The 23,795-nt window shown below is 42.7% G+C and overlaps 1 protein-coding gene and 1 long non-coding RNA gene across 8 annotated transcripts in view; one reads left to right on the top strand and one right to left on the bottom strand.

Annotated features, from left to right (window-relative positions):
- The window catches only part of LOC137098565 (receptor-type tyrosine-protein phosphatase mu-like), a 147,160-nt gene that overhangs the window by 16,286 nt on the left and 107,079 nt on the right, over window positions 1-23,795 (bottom strand). For 5 of the 7 annotated variants that reach the window (XM_067474920.1, XM_067474918.1, XM_067474917.1 and 2 more), the window contains 7 exons: window positions 21,934-22,151; window positions 19,672-19,752; window positions 18,984-19,010; window positions 15,762-15,955; window positions 11,691-11,778; window positions 10,830-10,906; window positions 5,814-5,850 (listed from right to left, as the gene is read on the bottom strand). In XM_067474920.1, the coding sequence (XP_067331021.1) occupies window positions 5,814-5,850; window positions 10,830-10,906; window positions 11,691-11,778; window positions 15,762-15,955; window positions 18,984-19,010; window positions 19,672-19,752; window positions 21,934-22,151 (722 nt within the window). The remainder of the gene's footprint in view (window positions 1-5,813; window positions 5,851-10,829; window positions 10,907-11,690; window positions 11,779-15,761; window positions 15,956-18,983; window positions 19,011-19,671; window positions 19,753-21,933; window positions 22,152-23,795) is intronic. The other 2 variants (XM_067474921.1, XM_067474923.1) reach the window with 1 other exon arrangement.
- Window positions 6,517-8,397, top strand: LOC137098566 (uncharacterized). Its single transcript, XR_010910623.1, has 3 exons — window positions 6,517-6,910; window positions 7,379-7,489; window positions 8,069-8,397. It is a non-coding gene; the product is annotated as an uncharacterized lncRNA (long non-coding RNA).

Genomic DNA, 23,795 nt, shown 5'->3' with positions numbered 1-23,795 from the left:
CTATGATCGGTAGGCAGCCACTCTACCAAATGAGCCACTGCCACCTCTGGTTCAAATATGAGATAAAACGTCTAAATTTTAACTTTTATTTGAGTCTAAGTGCGCAGCAAAAACAAATTAATTAACCTTATAATTTCCATACTTTAAGAGGGGTCTCTATGTGAACTAAGACTAAGACACCCATATTAGGCTCCCATAACAACATCCACTAACTTGGAGTGACAACAGAATGTTTTGGAACCTGGCTGCAGACATTTGCTCCGACTGAACCCAAAGCCCATCAGTGAGGTTTAGCCAACCCAGGAAAAACATCTGCAGAATGATGTAAAAGCTTACATTTACTGATGGACATCATTTCCCATGTGTTTTAATTGATTCTGTTCATATTAATCTGAAGTCAACACATCACTGTCTTTTAAAATGTATTGATTGTGCTGTTTACTTTACTACTGACTGCCTTTGTATGCACTGTAGCAACGAGCTTTTTGATCATAAGGCACCGCCGAAAATATTCTCTCTCAATCTTCAGGCAGACTCAGAGAGTCAGATCAACTTTCACACAATATAAACACAGGGGATTTGGAGGTATTACACTCCTCCAGCTACAATACAGCTTATACCTGTAGAACATTTTCCCCTCCATTTTTACTCCTCCAATCGACCACCGTAAAACATGTCGAGTCAGAGATAGAGCTTTCTACACCAGATTCATCACTGAGTGCTTACTGTGTAGTGGAAGGTTTAAATGTGGACGAAAGCATAAGAGTACAAATAAACCACACCTTGAAAGATGAGGCTAAAGCCTCTACCTTTATGTGTGTGAGTCAGTTTGTCGATGTGTGTGTGGCAAAGCTCAAAATAATTACGGCTCCACCTCATCTGTTCTAACACCAACCTTTCCACCGAACCGGACCCAGGCACGTCTGGAGAACATGTAAATAAATGAGCAGGCAGCCGTTTAATGTCTCCAATATTTAAAACTTCACTGAGCAATAATTGTGGATTGATAGGAATTTAATTATTATGCTGGTTAATTAAAATTATTAATATTAGTTTTAATCAAGCAGCAAGTGGAAAAAAAATTACTTCTGACAAATTAATTAGCGAATGCAAATCTTTGCAGTTGTGCATCCTCCTGCGCTGGCCCCAAATTACCTGGAGACGTGACAAATTATGCAGACACACACACAGACCCACCATGGCACAGACAAACTATTTGCACTGTCCTTCCTGTCATTTTTATTAGTTTTCTGGTTTTGGCATAACAACAACTGCTCTTTGTGTTTGGTTTCTTAGTTTTAATGTCCAACTCCCCACTGTGGATCCTGTCACTCACACAACATGCCCACATTTAGTACACTTCAGCTTCTATGTGATGAGAGCTGGAAGAAATAAAACTAGGGACACAGTCACAGTATTTGTTCAGAGCCTTTACCACAAAACCCCATTATACTGTTTTTTTGATCCATATTGGCCTCATGTCTTCTGAAACCACCTAATTTCCCTCAGGTCATCAACAAAGTGTCATCATCATTTGACTCACTTGACCGATCAAGCCCGGCAGTCTGGCCTCTAATTGTGCTCCTGTACAGTTTTGTGCCACGTAGTTTGAATCATATTATAGCAAACTGCAATTAAATTTCAGGAACTTTTTGCTGTAAACAAAACACCACCATCCCCGCTGTCAATTGTTTTTCTACAGCCAGCCTGTGCGTGTCTCTCTCTTTGGAAAACAAAAAGAACGTTTCACAAAGTATAATCATTGTTTTTTGGTAAGAAACCGAGAGACAAACTTCTGCTGACTTCTTTTCATCCCAATTGGATATCTAGAAAGTTGGCATGAAGCTCCTCCATATCTTCCATTTGTATTCCCACATATCCTCTGCTTTGCATGTAGTGGTTCGTCTTCATTTTGACTGTAGGACCTCAATCTCCAATTCCAGTCACTTCCATTCTCTCCAATAACTACCCAACCTGATTGAACCACCCACTCTGCTTCCTCCTACACTTGTCCCCGAGGGAGGATACGCACTGCTGAGAAGTTTAAGAGAGGGAGACTGAGAAGCAGGACAGCTGGTGTGTAGGACTTTAGTAGCACAATAACACTTGGCAGTATATGGTAAATCATCCAATAGGGGGCTCCTGCCAAGTTTCAGCCAATTTATCTTTCCATATGCATGAAGGGATGGAGAATAAGTTAGGCGGCGCTGAACTTGATGGCATTCAAAAGGAAGTGAGTGTGGCTCCCGATGAATAGGTGGATATGAAAGCAGGGATCTCGAACGCGAACGGTTTCACAGGTTTGTGTCAGAGTGGGGAAGAGGTTCAAGACTTTAAGTGAACTTTTGCTGTCAGAAGAAAGTTGGACTGTTTTTGGTTTGTACAATTCTCAATTTGAAGTCTGTGTGAATAGATTTTTCACACATACTCGAGCTCCAGGACAGTTGACAACAATCACTACAGTAAAACCCTCTTTGGATGTTATTACAACTTTCAGTGGCCGTTCTTTGTCGTTATCAGCCCCACAGCTGTGGGCATTAGGTACCTGCCCCACATGCCAGTAAACTCGGTAGGTCATTAACATTCCACATTGGTTTTGGCACAAAAAAAATACGTGTGTGCATCTCTCAATAGTGAGCGCATTCCGGGCATTTACTAACTGTTGTCATATTGCGTCAACAGCTATTTTAGTCATGCAATGAAAGGTGGTTCTAAAGTTTTGGCCACCCCATTTTAAATAAATGGCAGTGAACGGGCAACGGACAACATTATTTCTGTGACCCTGGTAACACAAAGTGCAACACAAAAACAACATTGGTCGTTCTCTTGAAGACTTAAAACGACCTGTGAATTCCTGACAAGTAAATCTGGACATGTCTGTCAGGAGCCACGGCAGAAGTGTAACAGCATGATAAAAGTTCTTATTGTCAACAACATACTGGCAGATGGTTGGGCAAACAAAGTTTGTGACTTTGACATGACAGTCTGCTGTTTATAACCAGTCTCCTGCCAACAGTCAGCGTTTATTTTTACTGTGACCATGATCTTTCCCTAATCTTGTTAAAGTAGTTTTAGCTTGACTCTAGAGATGGTAAATCATTTCATTACCCATTTTGTTGAAGACCAAACCGCTCCGAGGGCCCACTTAAGGAGCTACAAGGTGAGAGTGGTGTTTCTAGTGCAGCGTGCGCGGAGTTTATGTTGGAGAAGTTTGGAAAATGCACAGAACCAGCTTCACTCCCAGCTGTCAGAGACCTAATGCGGCTGCAGCTGACGCTCCGTTTGGGGACGAGGTCTGTTCCTCCTCAGAAGCAAGGAGTGTGACAGCTGTGGAAATCCCCCAGCCAGGTACACTGCAAAACTTATCAACATGCGCACATACGCACTCACATACAAACATGCGGGACACCTTCCCCCCTCTCGCCCATTAATATTGCATGCAGCAGACTTTGGCATAATGTGCACTCACTTATCATTGATTTGCTCCCTCTCTCTCTTTCTATCTTCCACCCCATCAACCCCCATTGGGCTTTGAGATGTTAACCTGTAAATAATAAAACTTTTGCTGCTCCTGGTGACATTTGCTGCTTGTGAAGGAGGAGCGGGACGAGCAGAGAAGACCGGAGGGGGGGGGAGGAAACTTGATGAAATTGAACCCATTTTCTGTGTCATGAATATTTTCCACATCACCAGGAGGATGCGGGGACTTATCAGAGCTGTTTGTGGCTCAGCTTCAGCGTAATTTACAGTCGCCACCTGTAAGGAGCTCATGTCTGACCGGTATTTAAACAATCCCCAGGACATAAAAATGGACAGAGGCGCTGCACATATGCACTCAATCTGCTAAGTAGGTGAGCTGCAGTTGGTGTTGGTGAATTACTGAGAGTCAGTTGTACTGCTGCAGCAACAAAAAAAAAAAAAAACAGCCCTGGATGAGAGAGAATGACCTACATAATGAGGAGCAGAGCTTGGGTGATGAGGCTTTTATGGAGTGACAGCTGTTCTACCTGCCGTTGTCACCTTGGCAGAGCAAAGGGACTCGTCAATAAAACCCAAACTAATGAGTGTCATTGTAGTTTATAGCATAAGAGACCGAGGATAACGTTATCCAACATGTCTGCCACATTAAGCCCACCCTTTACCACCTCCACAACCAATTTATGACAAAGATTTTTTAGCTTATCCAGCACTATTGCGTCTCATTCTCTCTCTCTCTCTCTCTTTTTTTTTTTTAGCTGCTGCTGGTCCCTGTGGACTTGAGTGGATGTGTCACTCACTGAAAAACTTTACTGGGGGAGAGAAGAGACTACTTCCTCATTTTCAGCAACTGTGCCAATGCCCAGGTGCTCTTTTCAGGTGCTACAGTATGCAGTTTGTCTGACTTAGAGAGACAGGTCTGTGTCTGGCTTTCCTATCATCTCTGGCTGCTCTTTGCCTCAGTGTCAGCAGCCTGAGCCTTCCTTCCTGTCAGTCTGCCGGAGCTGATGATGAATTATAAAAGGCCCTGCTCTCCCAGAGAATACAGATGTTTCCACACACACACACACACACACACACACACACACGCACGCATGCACGCACGCACGCACGCACGCACACACACTCGACTCTTTCGTATTGGATGGCTCTACACAGTGAAAAGCCTTATCGCGCTTGTGATACAGTTGATAGAAAATGAGGACTTATTATGCAAACGCAATGAGAAAACAGGGGCTAATTAACTTGAATGGAAACACGTTTAGCTTCTCAGGCATTTCATCTTAGAGAGGGCTTCTGTTTGCAGTATTTCTTTGACTGCTGATCTCCATATTCATCTTTTAAATGAAATATGGAATGCTCTCAATGGCTATAGCACAATTATAGAAGTCACAACAATCCAGTTGAAATCTTTTCAGGGGGAGCGGGCCTGTTAAAGCGGCTTGTTTTTTGGGAGCTGAAGCCCTGTAGTAGACGGTCGGCACTTGTCGGACGGGTTCGTTTCGAAGGTTCGACCGGGTGGTCAGTGTGTGCTGAGAGGCAGGAAGACAAAAACGAGCAGCCACTGCCTGATTGGTATGCCATTCTGAAGTGAGAGCAAACAGAGGGTTGTTTTAATTGAGACACTGAGGAAGAGACGCAATGCACTAATAAACAGGTAATTATGCAACTCCCAACTCCGCCAAAGCAGATTTTGAATCCATTAAGGCCTCTTCGCGAAAATGCCTCTGCCTTTTTTTTTTCTTTTCCTCTCCACTGTTTTTTTTTTTTTTTTTTGCCTAAAGTGCTGCACAAAGTCCTCATGCATGCAGTCGTCGTGTGGGAGTGAGGCTTTCCACGCAAAAATTCATAACAATTAACCATCAATCAGACTTAACCTCTGGGGTCATGGTAAGTGCTCCTCGACTGCAAATCTGCCGGCCAGATTAACACAGTGACAAAATGTTCCTGTACATGTCAGCTAATCCATTTATTTATTCAGCTTTCTCCCAGACTGCCTGAATAATCGCTCCCACACCACTGATGGAAGGAAAGAGGAAAGAGACTGAGAGAAACCGTGCGGCTCTGCTTGCTCAGAGGTGTGTAAGTGTGTTTATGTGTGTGTGTGTGCACTGAGCGGTACCAGATTCCCCAAACACACACTCGAGTGAGCATCAAAGAGCAGTTTGCAAGAGCGTATGTAAACAACGATGGGGATGTTCAGAGAGATATTCATGAACACGTGCACGCATCCACCAACCCCCGACCCGCCTAAACAAACAGGCAGCCTTAAATTTGCACCGCCCACACATTCCAACCGCGAGTGCCTTGCAATTTTTAGAAAATTTCATTCTTACCTTGAGTCGCGATGTAGTGATTTGGCCTGTGGTAGCCCTGCGAACAAAAGGAACAAAAGTGGGAGAAGAGAATGTGAGAGTCACTTCACTTTCCTCCTAAAAGACCATCTGTCGTGAGGCAATTTCTCTCAGGAAACACAAAGTGCGTTTGAAAGTTTTCCGACAATTGAGGCTGACCTTCGCATGCAAAGTCGGTCTATTTCAACATCACAAACTTACAAACAAAACACTTCATGTACATCGCTGAAAATGACAGATTTAAACCGAAGCTAATCCCAGCTAACAGCTGGTAATGTTTCAGATGTTCCATGTTCCTGCAGCGCAGGAAAAACTCACCACCTTAAGAGGAACTGTTTGAGTAATTTGCAAGCCCCTCTCAAGAAATACTGTGCACAGTCACGCTGCCAGCTGTTTGCTACTGTACACTCATTTAGTTCTCTGTTCCAGCATCTAACTGAATGAGGAAAATGCATGACTGAGCGCACATGATAGATGCCACCGCATTCAAAATGAATAAACACTCTGCATCACACACTCTACTGTATATGCTTGCGCACCTCTGTGAGTGAGCAGCCAAAGTCTTGATAATCCCCAAGATACAACTAACAGCACTGATCTTCACAATAGGCCCCTAGTCTGACGGATTACTCTAATCCCCTCAAGTTTTATTTGTCCAATTCCTTGTCTTCTCTCCGGAGATATGAGGCAGGAAACAAAACATTAGGACTTAAAGGCTCTTCCCCGGCCCTGCCTCCTCTTGATTGTCACCCCCCCCCTCCCTCCTCCCTTCCAATTCACTCCTGCTGCTCGGCTTATCTCAGTCATATTCAATTTAACTTGGACTGTGATTAACGCTCCTCCAACGAAGGAGGGGGGGAGAGACACAAAGGAAAATTTCCTCCCTCTCTCTCTCATATTCACAGAGCTCCTTCAGCTATTCAACTTTCCTCCATTTTTAATGACTTCTTTATCTCTGGACTGAGGAGATTTGTTTGTGCTTTCATGTATGTTCTGTCAAGTAAAGTGGGGGCCCGGTACGCCGTCGGATTAGAGAGGGAGAGGCAGGAAGAAAGGAAGGCCTTGACAGTGACTGCCAGGTGAGTGGAGCTTAATATAAATGGACTTGTAGTTTTATATAAGCACATTACATTAAGTGCATGAGGAGCGTTTCGACCCAGAGACATAAATGTAGACATGTCAATGTTGAAATTATTAATTGAACAGGCTTTGTTTCCAGGGATGTGTAAATTACTAAAATGGAATTAAATATGTGTTATGCTCTTGTACTTTTCTGCATTGCTTAGTATAAAAATCATTTAGATGAATTATTTCCAATAACATCAGGGTGCAGTAGGTCTAATATATGCAGCATGAAGTGTTTCTGCCTGGGGGAAAGACTTTGTATTTTCAGACTGAATATCATCAGACAGCCCACTTTTGCATATGTGGGGTACAAACCATATCACCTGGAAATTACATTTACTGTATATCTCACTTATTTGCCTCATTCAGGAGGAAACATATTAGGTGCTCACTTCATTATGTTTACTGTCATTTTTCCACAGAAAGTTTTGACATGCTTATGCTGTACTGATAATGGAGAAGCTATGGCTGGATTATCAACAGAGCGACGTGAGCAACTGCCCCCAGGCCTTCAGCGGCCCCCAAAGCCCTTGGTTTGTTTGTGTGTGTGTGGGTGTATTTATTTCTTTTCTTTTCTTTTTTTTTTTTAAATATAATAATACTAGCACATATTAAACAATTACAACTGAAATCATAAAGGCTTTTAGGTGGGTCCTGCTTAATTAGCATTAGTCTTCTTTGCCCATTTAAAAAGTAAAATAACACTACTGATAAAATAAGGATTTATTTCTTTTTTTCATTTTTCATTTTTTCCTTTCAAATTCAATAAATGTTAAAATGGAAAAATCTGCTTAAATCTCACATCTACTCCAGGCTATAGCTTGTGACAAGTTTGCATGTTAACATGCTAATATATTGACATGACATATTCTTCATAAAACTGCTCTTACCATGTTACCATAAGCAGTCGGTAGGGGCCTACTGCTCACTTTGCCCCAGGACTCGATGCTGGATTTATCGAGTAAGAAGGTAAACAGCTTGGTGTACAAGGCGCAAGACAAAGGGGTTGTCTCCAATGTCCCATGTTGTTAGTCTTAGGCTACTAGCCAACACACTTGGTAAACGATAGATGAACATCATGGTTTCGGTTTTTCTTCTTCTTTTCCTTTCAGCTGTTCCCTTTCAGGAGTCATGTGTGTCCATCTAACCCTGTCCTCTGCATCCTCTTCTCTCACACCAACTCCTCTTTGGTCTTCGTCTAGACCTCCCGCCTGGCAGCTCCAACCTCAGCATCCTTTCACCATCTCTCCTCTGAACATGTTAAACCACCTCAATCTGGCCTCTCTGACTTTATCTCCAAAACATCTAATATGAGACGTCCCTCTGATGTACTCATTCCTGATCCTGTCCATCCTCGTCACTCCCAAAGAGAACCTCAACATCTTAAGCTCTGCTACCTCCAGCTCTGCCTCCTGTCTTTTCTTCAGTGCCACTGTCTCTAAGCCGAACAACATCTCTGGTCTGATCACTGTCTTTAACACCTTTCACCTTTCATTCTTGCTGATGCTCTTTTATCACACAACACACGTGACACTTTTCTCCACCCGTTCTAACCCGCTTGCACTCGCCTCTTCACCTCTTTTCCACACTCTTTGTTGCTCTGAACCGTTGACCCTAAGTACCTAGTATTCATACTTCACACTTAGTACCAACATCATGGTTTTGGTTAAATGCTGGAAAGGTCAACAAATCCAGTGTAATTCCCTAAAATCAATGTGGACTAAAAATCAATAAACATGTATTATATGTTACGGTTTAGTTGCCCAAAGGAACAAATGTAATGAAAAAGAAATTAAATAATGTGTTTTGACAGTAAAGTGTGCAGATTTATTCACATACAACTTCCTGCGCTAGCATCAAGCTGTTATGTTTAATAAAAATGTATACTCGTTACATAAACGTGGATTGTTTTGTGTTACAGTATCTGCCATCTTGTAAATGAACATGGAGTTGAATCAGGGTTGGGCACATCTACAGCGACTAGTGACACAACCGCAGCAAAAAGCAACTCTGCAGCCTAAAGGCCATTATACGACATTTGCTCGCCTCCTAAATGTTTATGAAAATACTCAATCAGCTGTGGTGAAACCAAACATACCCAACTGGCTCTGCTTACTGGTACATGACTCAAAACAATCTGCACTATAATGGAGTACAATAACAAACACTGTGGGAAATGTTCTTCACATAAGAGTTTATTGGGCAGGACAAGCTTTTAGATGGGTTAAAAAGCTTTCTGAAGAGCAAAAACATCATTACCCATCTGTCTGCATTTCTACTAAGTACTTTTCCAATGAAGCTGGCGGAGTAGTTGAAATCCTTTTCAATCAGGACCCTCTTTAATATGCGTATATTCTTATCTTATAATGGGCCCCTCTCTATTGTGAGAGTCTTCTCTGCAGAGCACTTTTTTGCAGCATAATAGGCCATAAACTGGATAGTGGGAAAGGTAAATAATTTAAGCCCCCTGCATTTGCCGTGGCACACCTTGCATTATGAATTTATTTTTGAAGGCGTAACAAGAGATTACAAATTACCACATTAGAGGGGCGGGGGAAGAGAAGATGGGAGACGGAGTGAGAGTTCTCTCCTCCTCAGAAAACCACTTAGGGAGTCAGGTACATCACCGGCCCCATTACACATGGAAGCATCTGCTTAAAGAGGCCAGTGAGCTGCTGTGATTGGTCACACCCTGCTACTAACACTGCTATTAACAGCAAATCAGGTCAGATCCAGAGGAACTACTGTACTGTGCGAGCTAAGTGAGTTAGATTTGTTTCCAACAGGAAGCATGTCTCGCGCCACTATTTAAAAATGTTTACTTACTGTAACGCTACGCCGAAACACTTGAGTGCATGTAAAAGCAGTGCTGCAAGTACTCTCCTGTGGTAAGAAGTATAGCCAAACCTCTGCAGGTAACAGCTGGGTCTACTTTGGTTTGCCCGGTTCGTCCATGAAAGTTTCTACGGGGCGTGAAAAGGAACAAGAAGAAAGATGCCGAAATACAGCTCGGTAATCTTCGCCATTAGCTGTGTTCTGAAACTTTAAAATGGCCTGTATGTTCACATTGCTCGATTATCGACCTCTTAAAACGGTAGGGTAGAGATTGTCCTGTGGTGGAAGAAAAGGCGGCTGCTACCACCATTTAACACCATGACCAAGACCTTTTACTAACCTTCACCAAGTAGCTACTGTAGGTCAGAGAAAACTCATGTGACTTGTGGTAATTATGAATGAGTGGCACATAGATGAACAACTGATTTTGAAGTTGTTGAACTCTACTCAACTGATAAAAATATTTACAAAGTTAGTTATAAAAGTTAGACTGAAGAGTTATAGCAGTCATACTAATGATTTTTTTCTCTGTCTGCGTATGTTTGTGGTTTCTGACTGCGATGTTCAAGGCAACTTGCTGTGCTTCCTCTGTGCATCTTGTCTTCTTGTTCCAGTTTTATCCGTCGCTCCAACTTTTCTAATTAATCATCTATGAAACTTCTCCCTTTTGTCTTCTAACTTCTGGCTCTCAACATGTGTTCATGCTGTTGTTCAAAGCAAAGTCCAAAACTATAACCTCAGTTTCCCCTGTGTTCTGCTTTGCCTTCTCTCTCTCCCAGTGCTGTCAGCCTCTGATCTTCATTCCTCTTAATATATCTGACGAATAGAGTGATACAGCAGCCTTCTAAAGTCGAATATAAAGGCTATGCGTACGTGTGTGTGAGTGTTTCAGTGAGTTTGTTTGCATGTGATGGGCAGACAGCAGGGGCTGCTTTGTCCCTCAGGCCCCCTGCGACGGCGGCACCAGCGCCCTCTGTCTCCCCGAGAGGAAGCGCAGTGACCTTTGTGTTGGTGGCCCTGGCTGGTGTGTGTACTTACATCAACGTAATTTGCATTAATGTAATCGGAGCTCTGTTCCCCCTCCAGGGCCTGCAGCCTGACACGGGAGTGATCATCTGGAAGAGAGGCAGAAAGGAAGAAACCAGCGTTGAATTAATCATATTAATGAGGGCGTCAGGAGAAGGGATGGAGGGACAGGGAGACAGAAACAGAGGAAAAACATTATAAGAGAGTAATTGTTGATAAAAGATTGGAAGAACGACAAGACTGGCCTCACAGTGAGGCACAAATGAAAATGGCTGATGTCATGTGACTGAGAACAAGTGACTAACACAGTGATGCTGCTCTCAGTTTAAAACCTTGATGATACCTTGACGTTTAATCAGAAATCAAAACTATGAAAAACGAATTCTAAGGGAAGACCCGATGCACTTTCCTGACGTCAGTAATACCACTGCTCAAGCCCTCGCTCATATTCAAATCCCTAAATTAACATATCAATTCATAAAGACACAATCACAGAAGGCTTTACGGTAATAGCAGTGATGTAAGTTGCCGAAAGTTTAAAAAGACATTCAGCATTAACGCGCACAATTGCATCACAGCGAATGTCGAGTCTGGATAGGTGACATTGTTTAAATGCAAAAACATTGCTGAGGCTACATGTTATGTGCCTTAGTGAATGCCACGCAGATTATTTCTCACGACAGAAAAACACTGCAGGAAGATGAATATAAAAGTAGATTGGAAAGGTCAAAGCTGCTCTCGTTGGCTGATAATAAAACTCTGTTTGAGAAGCTTATAGTTATCCAGAGTCACAAGCCCGGCCAATAAATCAGCCACGAGAATGGGAATGGCACACAGAAATTCATGAGCGCTGAGGAGGTGCTTTGTACACACATGCAATAATATTCCCGTATCGGTTCTTCATACGGTTCTCATCCTTCTTGGCAGAGTCCCATGGTGCTGACTGTCCTTCAAAAAAGCTCTGAAAAGAAAGGAAATAGAAGAGAGAGAGAGAGAGAGAAGGAGGGATGAAATATGGTGTCATGTGTGAGCACTCTAAATGATAACCAGGCTAAAGAACACAGCCTTCCTTCATTAGTTACACAAAAAAAAAAGAAAGGGAAATGGAGACACAGACTGAGAGATACATTTACATCATTATTATACTGGTAACACAGGGAGGATGGTGGATCCTGGGGAGCTGTGTCAAACAGCGAGTGCCATTAGGGCAGAGGCGGCGAGTGTCACACTCAAACCTCTTCGCCCCCCCTGCCGCCGCTCTGCCAGGCGGAGCCACCGCAGCGGCTGTCTGTCTGTCTGCCTTTTCTGAAGGACTCAATCAGCTCGTTACGGGAAAAAAAAAATAAAGCCAGCTCATCGTCTCCGCATCAGAACTGCTCTGCTCAGATACCTTTATGAAATATGTATCATCTCTCGCTGGGGAGATTTCCATTCTGACGCCACACCAGGCACAATTAAGCCAAATTATGAAAATACATCTCCGCTGCCAGTCCACCGCTGTTTGGGCGGGGTCGGCACCAAGCAGACTAGGCCGGACAAAAAAAAAAAAAAAAACATGTTATTGTTCTGGCTTTCTGATGGCTAATGCACAACTGAAAAGTCCGCTAATGCATTAGAATGCAGCGCATCTCTAAATAAAGATCTGAGGGCATGTTTCAGAGTTTAAACAGATTGTTGCTAGAGCTCAGTGCGACTAGCCAGTCTGAGAGCTGGACGCACTGTCTTCAATCATCACTGTTCTACGACTTGATGGTTTCATTTGTCTCAGTTGTGTGGCAGGCAGCAGGCCGTTTGTCTGGCAAACAAAGGCCTTTCAGACACCACACAAGGACACACTCCTATATTGAGTCCTAAGGATTAGTGATTCACAGAGAAACTGCTTTAATATGCTAAAAAAATGTCCCATCCTTCCTCTGGAGATGGAAGCATGTCACCGAGGATGGATTATATAGGCCTCTCCCGCTGTGGCAGTGTGTCTTGAGTAAATGCACAGGCCTATGTCGTTCTCTCTGTCACTCTGAAGGATACAGGTCTAATATCAAGCATCTGAAGGCAAATCATCTTAGAGCCGAAAGGCGTTACGTGGCAACTTTATAATATTTCTCTCTTAAACTGAGTGACCCTGTCTGTCTCTGATGCTATAATCTCATTCTTCAAGCTGTTTGAATCTTGAATCCAGAAAAAAAAAAAGAAAAAAGTAATTATGGTGATGAAGTAGTCCCAAGAGATAGAGACTGTACACCCACACTGGGAATAATTGGCTACCTGAAATTCATCAGACGGTGACTGAAAAACAACGGATGGCGCCACTTGTAAAAACCATTCAGTAGCAAAGGTATGTGAAGTATTTTACATGTGCAGGTAGTTTTTTTTTCCACCATCCTCTAATAATTCCCATTGGCCCAGATCCAGTGTTTTTAATTACAGGCTACCTGCTGTACTCCAGGCCCAGCACAGTTTGTCTGCTGTGCTGTTTCTTTGTCCGTGACCACTTGCGGAAAGTGAAAAGCACATTACTTTCTCTACATACAATCACTATGGGAAAAGCAACATGATGCACGATAACAGAGCACGTGACATACACACCATGGCAAAGCAAATAAAAAGAGAATAAAAATACAAAGGATGGTAACAAATAAAAAAGCTGATTTGCTTTTGAATTGATTACATATTTACTGTGTGAGAAAGGGAGACTCATTCAAACTGACTAGAGTTCATTTGTGCTTGGAGCTTAAAGAATTTTAGGATTCTCACAGTCGGCTAGATGCTCCACTTTTCACCTCACATAGCTGAAAACAAGTGATACACAATGACAATGACAGCATAGCAAAACTTGAAACTTGTTTTCTGCTTTCAGTGCGCTCACTTGCAGTAAACCGTGTCAATGTGCAACAACACGTGCACATGCAGATACTTTAGAGTATCAAACATGGCTTTAAACAGCCTTTTCAGAGTACAACAACATTATATGGAAAGTATAAAAATTAAAAAGGATTCTATAAATCAATTCTATATAAATAACCTCAAAAAATTATATTATTTTTGGGGGTTTTGGTTGTGTGTGTGTGTGTGTGTGTGTGTGTGTGTGTGTGTGTGTGTAGTTTTCTAAAAGCTTTATGAAGCAACATCGGAATTAATCATTAATGGATGTCAATATGTCAAAACAATTCATTTTCAACAGAAAAATGTTTCACACATTTCATTATCTGCGTCAGATGCTTGGGTAACTGTACATAGCTTCTGTTGGTAAATGCCCTTTTCAGACTAGATCACATACGTGAACGGTTACAAACCCACAGGGCTTTAAAAATAGCCAACAAGCACCATCAGTCTGTCAGGTTTATGACAAGTCTAAGAGAAACTCACAAATAATAAGTATTGGCTTACCTCGTTTATCTGATCCAAAGTTAACGTACAGAATAACAAGAAGCATGGGTCAGAGAGAGATATAGTACAGTGTAAGTCAACAGGTTTAGAGGTGCACTAAGCTCCAATCTCATCATCAATAATAAACGGTTAAAAAGGGCATTAACCTTAAGACAGATTGATATAGAGGAGACAGCACAACATACAAATGAATCGCTCTAGCCAAGTGAGAATGAGCTCCGTTACACACTTTAATCCTCCCATAGGGTGCTAGTTGAGGGTAAGGGGGCGAGGGCCAGTCGCATTGCTTCCTTTTGATTGACTGCTATGCACCCGTGCAATGCCAGCTGCGTGAACTCAAAACACCTTTTTCCATAACAGATTAGGCCCGGAGGGCAGCCCAAAGCACACCAGCCCCTCAATGATCTGATGCTGCAGGTAGCAATGGGAGGCTGCATTATTTAATTGTGCAGTCATGAGGGGGAAGTGGGGAGTTAATTACTGATATATCTGGCTTACGAAACTGGGCTGGAAGGGAGACGAGGAGCGGGGAAAGGAAAGCAAGAATGGAATGTGGGAGGTGTAGATAAGTAAGTTACAGAAAAAGAGAGGAAGCAAGAGAGAATCAGAAGAGCTGATGGAAATAAGCGAGAGCATGGGGGAGATCTGATGGCAGTTGAAGAGAGAGAAGACAAGGATGTGGAAATGTAATAAAGAAAAAAAGTTTAAAAAAAGTTAAAGTTAAAAAGTTAAATCGACGGGCTGAAGCGATACAGATGAGTTCTTTAAAAAGAAGGAATTAAAAAGTCCAACTTGAAGCCAGTCTGTTACAACCTGGCATCAGGGTGAAATGAGGCTGGCTGGTGTGGTGCTGTGGGACGGCGAGGGGGCTGGAATGCCGCCAGGCCCTGCCAGCCTCCCACACTAATGAGAGGAAATGAGAGTGATGCTCTTCTGGGGGCGCAATCTTTTGTTTTGGTGTCGGCGAGAGGAATGGCGTCAGATTATGGATGCTGCTGTGCGACAACAGTCTTAAGAGAGCAGCAGGTATGTCTTCGCAGGAGCCTAATCGGAGCTGATTCAGATGGAGGAGAGGACTAGAGCTACGATGCAGCTGGCTGTTCCTCACCCTTTTTAGGGGTGGGGGGTGAATTTTAATGCATTTCAAGTTGTTCTATAACGCGAGTCTCCAAGGGGGAACTGGGACATCAGCATTTGACACACACATACACGCAAAAATGCACAATTGCTACTAACAACAAGGAACAGATGAACAACAAAACGAGTCACACCGTAAACACACTGAGACGGGGTACATTAACAATTTATCATAAAAGTGCATCTGGGGAGAAACAAAACAGTTCTGCTGTGCAGTGCAAAACAGAAAGTGAGACAGAGACAGAGAAAGACACTGAGAAAGAGACATGGGGCTTTGCACCTTGACACAGATGAAGCCAGTGGAGTGTTGGACTCATTTCCACTCAAGTATCTCCGTGGAGATGTTACAAGTCCATCACCAGGCTTTATTTGTGTTTGCAACCTTTAAAGCGGGGATGACAGATATGACTTGCACCCTACCTCGTACTCCTCCTTGAAGCCGTAGCCCTCAGAGCACTTCATCTGCGTGATGTGCTGAAGGAGGTCCGCCACACGGATCGCCGGGTGCAGCTGACCCGTTTGGTAGGGCACATCGACGGGCTCCCGCTTCCTCAAGGAGTGAGTGTGCGACTGCACCAGACTACTGGTGTCGCTGCCCATGTTCTGGCTCTCATCTGTGGGACACAAACACAGGGAGAGGCGAGGGCAGGTCAGGACAGGAGGGGTAGGAGCGAACCTCACGTTGATTTATGAGCAGATTCATAGAAAGTACATACGGGTGACATAATGCTGGAAGCAGTAAATGCCATTGTGTTTGAGTTTAAGTTTGAGTTTACCGACACTGAGTTAAGTGGCCTAGGTGTTGTCACGTGTCAAACCAGTTAGCATCTCACTTGCAACTGTTGAACAGATGGCGCATTATCTCATTTACTGTTAAGCATTATGTCACCACCCTCCAGATTGACAAACAAGTCTCAACTAGTAATCTGTTTGTTATGGATGGTCACAACAACACAACATCATTGAGTAATAGGATGAGTCATGTGGTGGGAAGGTTCAGGTCCATCTGTTTGGAGTGTGTGGCTGCAAAATATTTAATATCACGGGGCCTACTGTACTGTATGGCAGCATATAGCCGTTAAAATACAATACTCTGTAATAAGTACAGTACTTAATATGGCTACTGACAGAATACAATGCACCAGTGGCCCTCAACTGCAAGGAACAGTAAAGAGCAATTGTAAAATTCCACATGAAGAAGCTGTAAAATAACAAGTCGACTTCTTTACTGGCGGTACAGTATGCTAGTGTGGGCTGCAGCTCGTTTTGAGAGGGGCAGTCCAATCCAGCTGTCTCATACTGTAATCCAGTCAGTGGCAGACATGAGGCACAGATGCTGTGGGGAGCCAGCGGACGATGGAGGGTGTCCAGAAACATGGAGGAGGAAAAGGAGGAGGATGTGAGGGGTTGCGGTGGGCCACAGTGAGCATGTTGCAGCAGGCACCGTCAGAAGCATCACACATACACAGCGTGGATTTAACCCCCGCCACCCAGTTTTTTTTCCCAAACAATGAAAATAAAAAAATCAAATCAAATCAAACCTAAAAAGAAAGACAGAAAGAAAAAGTACCCAGGAGGGAAGCTGAGATGGGAGGAGAATGCATGGGGTGATGCTGCCATGGGGCAACGTACATTCTTTGACCATGCTAGGCTAATGGTGGCTTGGTGGCACGGTACGGAGGGTGGTGAGATGCTAACATGTTCACTGGTCATGCAAAAAAATAAAATGTCATAATGTCCATGTCAGAAGCAGCCTCTCAATGTCAGCTTGCTTTCTGAGTAAACACCACCTCCTTCCCCAAAACCCAGGGCCCACATGGGAGAACTTACCATTAATGGGCACTTTTTAGATAGCAGATACATAAGAAGTTATGTATGTAAAGAGAAAAAGAGGAGAAGAGAGAGGAGAGAGGGGATAAGCAACAATACAGCATGAGAATCTGTTACAGTAGTGTTTTAGAGCTACGCTGCAGGGCAAGATCACATGCCTTCTTAGTCCAAACTGCCTAAGTAGAAAGCCTAGTCAAGGGAGGGGGTGGGGGGGGGGATGTTGAGTGGATGATGGGGCAATTTCAACAGTACAAGACAAAAGTAAAAGAACAAAACAAGAAAGTCATGGATTTCAAGGGAGAAAATAATGGTGAAATACTGGTCTTGTTTGGAACAAGCTGCAACGGTTTCAGGTCTGTGACTTGAATATTCTAATGATGCCAATTATTCTTTGAGTATTCTGACATTTTACATTTCTTTCTCTAATTGCTATAATTATATTTGCATATGCTAGGAGGTGACACCTGTTTTAATACCTTTTTTTTTATTCAAGGAGCATGCGTTGAAAAAAACTTCGCCAATCCGCTCTGATCTAATCAGTTTGGATCATTAACGCTAACTGATGAGACAAAGCTACTGTGACTGATCGTGTCACAGGTGAAAGCGTATAAACTTTTCAGGCTGCTGTAATTTGTTGCTCATTGTTTTACGCTTTGTTTGATGTGGAAACAGCTGTCACAACAACGAGGATGCACGACCCCGCTTTAAGTTGCAATGACGTGAAATTAAATCCTAACTAGAAGTTTTGTAATGCTTGTGAAGATGATGCTTGTGGTGAAGCTGGAGAAAAGCTGCTTTGTTATGTCTTTCTTCTTGGCCTTGAGTATTAAATTATTACAGGTCTAGTGGCCCACTTAGTAGCTACATTATTAGCTCCGCTGGTAGAAAAGCATCTGCCTGTATAAGATGCAGCACTTTGGGCTGCTCTGCATATTCAACGAAGCCCAGTAATAATTAACTGAAGAACAAAACGCTTTTTATAATTCCATTTTATCACTGAACAGGATGAGTTAACACTAGCAAAACCAAAACAAAAACAAGTAGGTCACTAGCAGTTAGCCAAAGGCGGGAGGAGCGACATTAAAAAGAATAATAGAAAAGGTTGTTGTTTTGGGGGGAGGAAGGGAAGTTAAATGAGTAGTGAGGAGAGAGGGGGAAGGAAGGGAGGGCAGCACAGCTAATGCTAGACTTGTTCAGACCAACGCGTCAAGCTTTGGAATTTTTTTTTGCTGAGGGGGCTATGAGACCGTTTTTCAGTCTCCCACTCACACTGTTTGAATTGTGTTTGTTTCTCAGTGCAGCTGCTGTGGCGTCAGCACACTGTAGCCTTGACCCCACCGCGACCCCCCCCCCCCCCCCCCGGACGCTCCCCGACATCCAGTCCACATGTCTGTCCATGCATATGAGAGGTCAAACACGTATGTGACATCACACGCATGACACGCAATGCGGATGGGATGGAGTGAAGCCAGCCTCAGCCCAGGAGAGCCCCTCGTGTGAGAGGGAGGGAGATGAAGAGGTAGAGGAAGGAGGTAGAAGGGCGGAGAGGAGGAGGAAGAGGAGAAAAGGGGTAGAAGCAGCAGCCAGGTATGAAGGTGGAAAAGCCATCTTTAATAAAAAAAAAAAAAAAAAAAAAAAAAAAGAGACACAACTAAAGCAGAAATGGGAACGAAAATCTGTGCTTTTTTTTCTTGTGTCCTCACAGTTAAGTCTTCAAACAGCCATCTTATGATTTCAACGTACTTTAGTTTTCTTCAACATCGAAGTAAGAATAAATCATCAACAACAATAGGAAAAGAAAACATGTCTCACCTAAGATGGCAGTTGGCACAAAGGGATCTGCTCATACCCCCACAACAAGTGCAGAAGTTGGAGGAGGAAAGAGAGGTGCAGTAAATAAAAGAATCCAGGAAAAGCTCATAAAAGCAACAACAACAAAACGCAATGGACAGCGTGTTGGCTTCTTGCCAAGCAGCATAACAAGGAACTTATCATATTTTATGGAAAAGCTAATTGTACAGCGAGTTAAGTTGATTATAAATCTAACTGCCCTTTACTCCATCGAATCAATGAGCTGTGGTCTGATTACATAAGACGCACAATTATGGATAATATGTGGAGAAATTGAATTCATAATTGAACAGCTAGCTTCCATCTCGGAGAAGCGATATTAAACAATTTCTGTTATAACCAGAGATGTAGCAGCGTGTGCAAACCAATATAAAGTCAATTTATCTACCTCCTCATTTGTGAAGTAATTTCCTAATTGTTAAAGCACATATCAACTTTATTAGCTAAATTCTCCCCACACATACACAAAGAGATCTCACAAAGAACATAAAACTAATTAATACTTGTTTGAAACCATCTTCTCTTAATAATGCATCCTGACACATATTGCAGGTTTCCTAATGACTGAATTTCACAGCTTCTGCTTCTAAACCAGGCACTTCTTTGTTGACATGCAGGATTAGTGTGAGGAAACAGAGCGAATGTTTACCTGGGTAGTAGGAGTTTGTCGGGATGGAAGTAGTGAGACTGCTGGCTTTAGGCAGCGTGAAGGAAGAGGGTGAGGATCCAGCTACAAATGGAAAACATTAACACAAGTCAGGGGATCAGTAGTCTGGTTTTGTGCCGCTGTGGAAGACCCTTAACCCTATTTAAACTGTTCTTAGACGACACACATGGCATATTTTGTCTTTGGATTCACATTTGTCCATTTACCAAAGTATTAAAACCAGTAACCCCCATCAAATGAGACAGGGGCCCATAAAAATAAGAAAATGTGTTGTTTATTAAACTAACTGATTGAAAAGTCTAGATTTGCTGTGCAAGTACAAAAAAACATTAAAAAATTAATCTTTTAAACTTAATTTAAAAACTTTTATGGGATGCAGAAACACAGCAAATTTCCCAGCATTCTCTTAAGTTACTGTATTTCAAAAAATATCATCGTTCTTTGGCCTGACTAGGAGCAATGGGACAACACGCAGACTTCCTGAAGACAGAAGACAGGACTGAGGTTGGACAGGACTGTCTTCTGAGTGGATTAGCCACACTTCTGCCAAGTTGAATATCACAGAAAAGAATTTGAAGCAGCAGAAAGTACAACGGATATAGGGATTGTGTAGTAAAAGTAAAGTTAAAGTGCTTTTGCTATTTGAGAGAAGGGCAGCAGTCATATGGACGATGGAGTAAATGTCCCTTTTGCCATTTGGGAAGCCGATCAGTCACCTGGTCTCACAACGGATAGGACGACTCCTCCCGGAACAGAGCAAACTGTCATGCTACCACAGATTAGGTTATGAGAGCAGTGTGTTCAGGACTATAATCTATCAGCCATGATGTTCTGAGCCGAAATGACAGTAGTGACAGTCGCATAAGGTCACAGAGAGCTTAGAGTGCAGTATTGAAGGCATTACATTGATAGGCACAGCAAGAAGTAATGCATTTAAATAATTTGCGCAGGCAGACATAGGGCCAGATTTGAACATCCACACTAACAGACAGTTAATCAAGGTCAGAACATCTTTGGGGCTCATCCCCTGCAGGGGTGTGGAGACAGAAGCTGCTGTGGCGTTTTAATCTTATGGTTTTGACTGGGATTATACTAGGTCAAGCCCTGGGTGCAGACTGAGCTGAGCTGTCCATCAACAAAGCATTAAGTTTAACCTGCGACAGAGGAAGCTAAGAGGCCAGCGCAACAGGGCACTACTTGTGGTTTTTGTCCATGAACTGGAAACAGAACAAAGCTGCATTTAGAACCTCAGAAATGTCTTGTTTTGTGATAAGCTTTGAGGTCATGAGATGTGTTGGTTATTGCTGAAAGCCCTCAGGGTGTTAACAGGCATGTTCCCAAATATTACCACAGCTGAAGAATTGCAGTGCAGGTATCAGCGACAAAATCCTCAGATTCAATTATTAATATTGCTGGTTTAAGTTTAGCTAATTTAACAAAAATTAATTAGGGAAGAAATGCAAAAAGGGAATGTGTAAAAGGGGTAGAACAAACCCCCGGGAGCTCGCAGAGACGAATGAATCTCCAGTTGAAGAAGAAAAAAAATTAAAAAATTAAGCAATCTTTCTCAAAATCTTATCAAAGTCTTTGCTGTCAAATTAAAGTAAATTCTGTTCGACTGTTTTGAAGAAGCCATTTCTCATTTGACTATCACTAGCACTTGCAACAACGGGTAATTTTTCAAAAGCTACAAAATTGCTGTCAAATCATTTGTACAGACTGAATAAAGTCTCAGTAGAAGGCAAAAACAGAAAAACAAAGAGGCATTAAGACACTTCTTCATTAAACATCCATTTCAGCACTAATATATGCAACAGGATGTGGCAAATGATACAAATATAAAAAAACATTAAATTGTAATAAGGAAAATCCACATGGTCTCACACTGAGGTTTGACACAAGTTGCGCTGCTGCATATTGTGCATTCTCTAGTGTCAGTCAAAACAAATGCAACGCGTCCACAACACATAGAGTATGTTCACTGTAAAGCAGGATTGGAAAACATGATTGAAGTTTGGGTTATTTCCTGAATATGTTGGCAAATCCACACAAGCTTTACTTGGAACGTACATTTTCAGGTCGTCCCAGTGTGACATATCCTGTGCAGCCAAGTTTGATTTCTTTCTCACCTGACCAAACCAAATAAATTGCTTCTTGCTTCTAGTGTGTGTGTGTGTGTGTGTGTGTGTGTTTGTGTGACAGAGACTGTATAAAGGCAGGTAGGCTGATGCGGGTCCGTCTTACCTCGGCCGTTGAGGGTGAGGGTACACTCGCTGCGCCCGTTGAGTGTGAGCGCACACTCGCTGCGGGTGTTCAGCGTGTGGTTGTGCGTGTCCATGAAGGACAGGGCCTCGTCACAGTTGGTCCCCTGCTCTGTGTAGCTCTTGTCCATGGAGTTGACCATCACTGTCATCTCCTGGCGGGTGCTGTTCAGCGTCTCCTTGCGCTTCTTAGCCAATTTCCTTCATAAGGGAAGAGGGATCGGAACAATCCATCAGGTAAAGACAACAACGACTGATGCCAGTAGCAATGACTAATCCATGTAATGAGATGGCCGAGCTAATGTGCCTCAGTTATGATCAAGATGTTTTTGCAAATGTAAATCCCTGAAGTTTTGGAAAGGTGTGACACCCTAACCCAAATACAGCCGTGGCCCCGATGATTTGAAAATGTGTATTTCGGAGTGAAGGAATTAAGAGTTGTGAACAGTGAACTGAAACAGTCAACCTGCTTTTACTGGCCTACTTTTGAGTTGATGTGCTGGAGCCCACAAGCAATCTGTTCCTGATCAAAAACCATTAAAGCACTGTGTATACGCAATAAATACAGGGACACACACATGCGCACATCCAAACACAGCATGTAGACTCAAATACTTCCCAGAGACTTGTGTAAAGGCAGCAGCGAAGCTCACATTCCACCAGTCCTGTCGATTCATTTCTTTGTCTGATGCTGAAATGCAGTGTCAGATTCCATGAAGGAGGCTCAACCACCTTCTGCATACATCTGCATGAACTAGCAATTCTTTAATTTAGACTTCTTGGTTCTTGTGTCCAGGGCTTCATTTTAATCCCCAGGTCAAAACACAAAACTGAGTTCTAGGGTTTTTATGACGGGCTTTCAAACAGCCTCCCTGCAGGTGTCACAGAGGTCTGAGTTATAGAGAAACAACCATTTGAGAATCCTTTGAATGATGTCCTACATGTTGGCTTTTAGTCATTCTGATTTATATATTATATAAAAATACAATATAAATGTATCTCTAGGGTATTTCCCCCCTAAGACTTATATGATCCGCAAACTATAATTCACTTTTTGTTCGTTTTTGGTAAATTTGGGTTGCCAGTGTGGGTAGAAACACACAAAATAAGTCCACCCCTCCATTTTTCTGTGCTTGAACAGTCTTGTTAGAATCAGTGTTCAATTTAGAATCAATTAAAATTTAACATGTATGAGCTGAAAAGTTAAGAAATACATTTAGGAGACAGATGCCAATTTGTTAAATGGGGGTTTAATATGGGCACTTTAATCCTAGAACTACCTGATATTTGTGGCTTTGGGTCAAAAACTACAACTGGAGAGGCAGGATTTATAGGAATGTTCTCACCTTTATTGTTTTTTTTGGTATTAAATTAGAGCAATCTGCTACGTTGGTTCGACTTGCATGTTTACATTGTGCTCAACACCGACCTGAAAAACTAAGAGAGGCCTTAGCAGGAATCCGATATGAGTATACTCTACAACAAGGGATAACTTTTAGAAATTTGAACTTCTTAGTGTGTCAAGTGTAAGTGAGGCACTGAACCCCTGAAGGGCTGCCTGCCTTCCTGGAACTGACCAGTGACCTCTGAGAGGAAGAAGTCACTCTCCTAAGTATGAATAATTCATCATATTATCACTCTGAGGAACAAACCCTGCTACCGTATATTTACACATGAGTTGCACTGAGGGAAAAAGGCAAACAGCTTGAGTGGTAGCTATACTGTAGCCGTATCTGACGCCTGCCACTGCTTTGTAGCTGGAGGGGGAGCGAGTGGTGTAAAAATTAACTATGGCAGCCCTCACACTGATCCTCGCACTTTGTTACTCTCCGTGTGACCCCTCTA

This window comes from Channa argus, chromosome 14 (genome assembly GCF_033026475.1).
Source record: "Channa argus isolate prfri chromosome 14, Channa argus male v1.0, whole genome shotgun sequence".
Lineage (NCBI taxonomy): Eukaryota > Metazoa > Chordata > Actinopteri > Anabantiformes > Channidae > Channa > Channa argus.
Note: the sequence above shows the minus strand (reverse complement) of the source record. Positions and strands in the feature narration are given on the sequence as shown.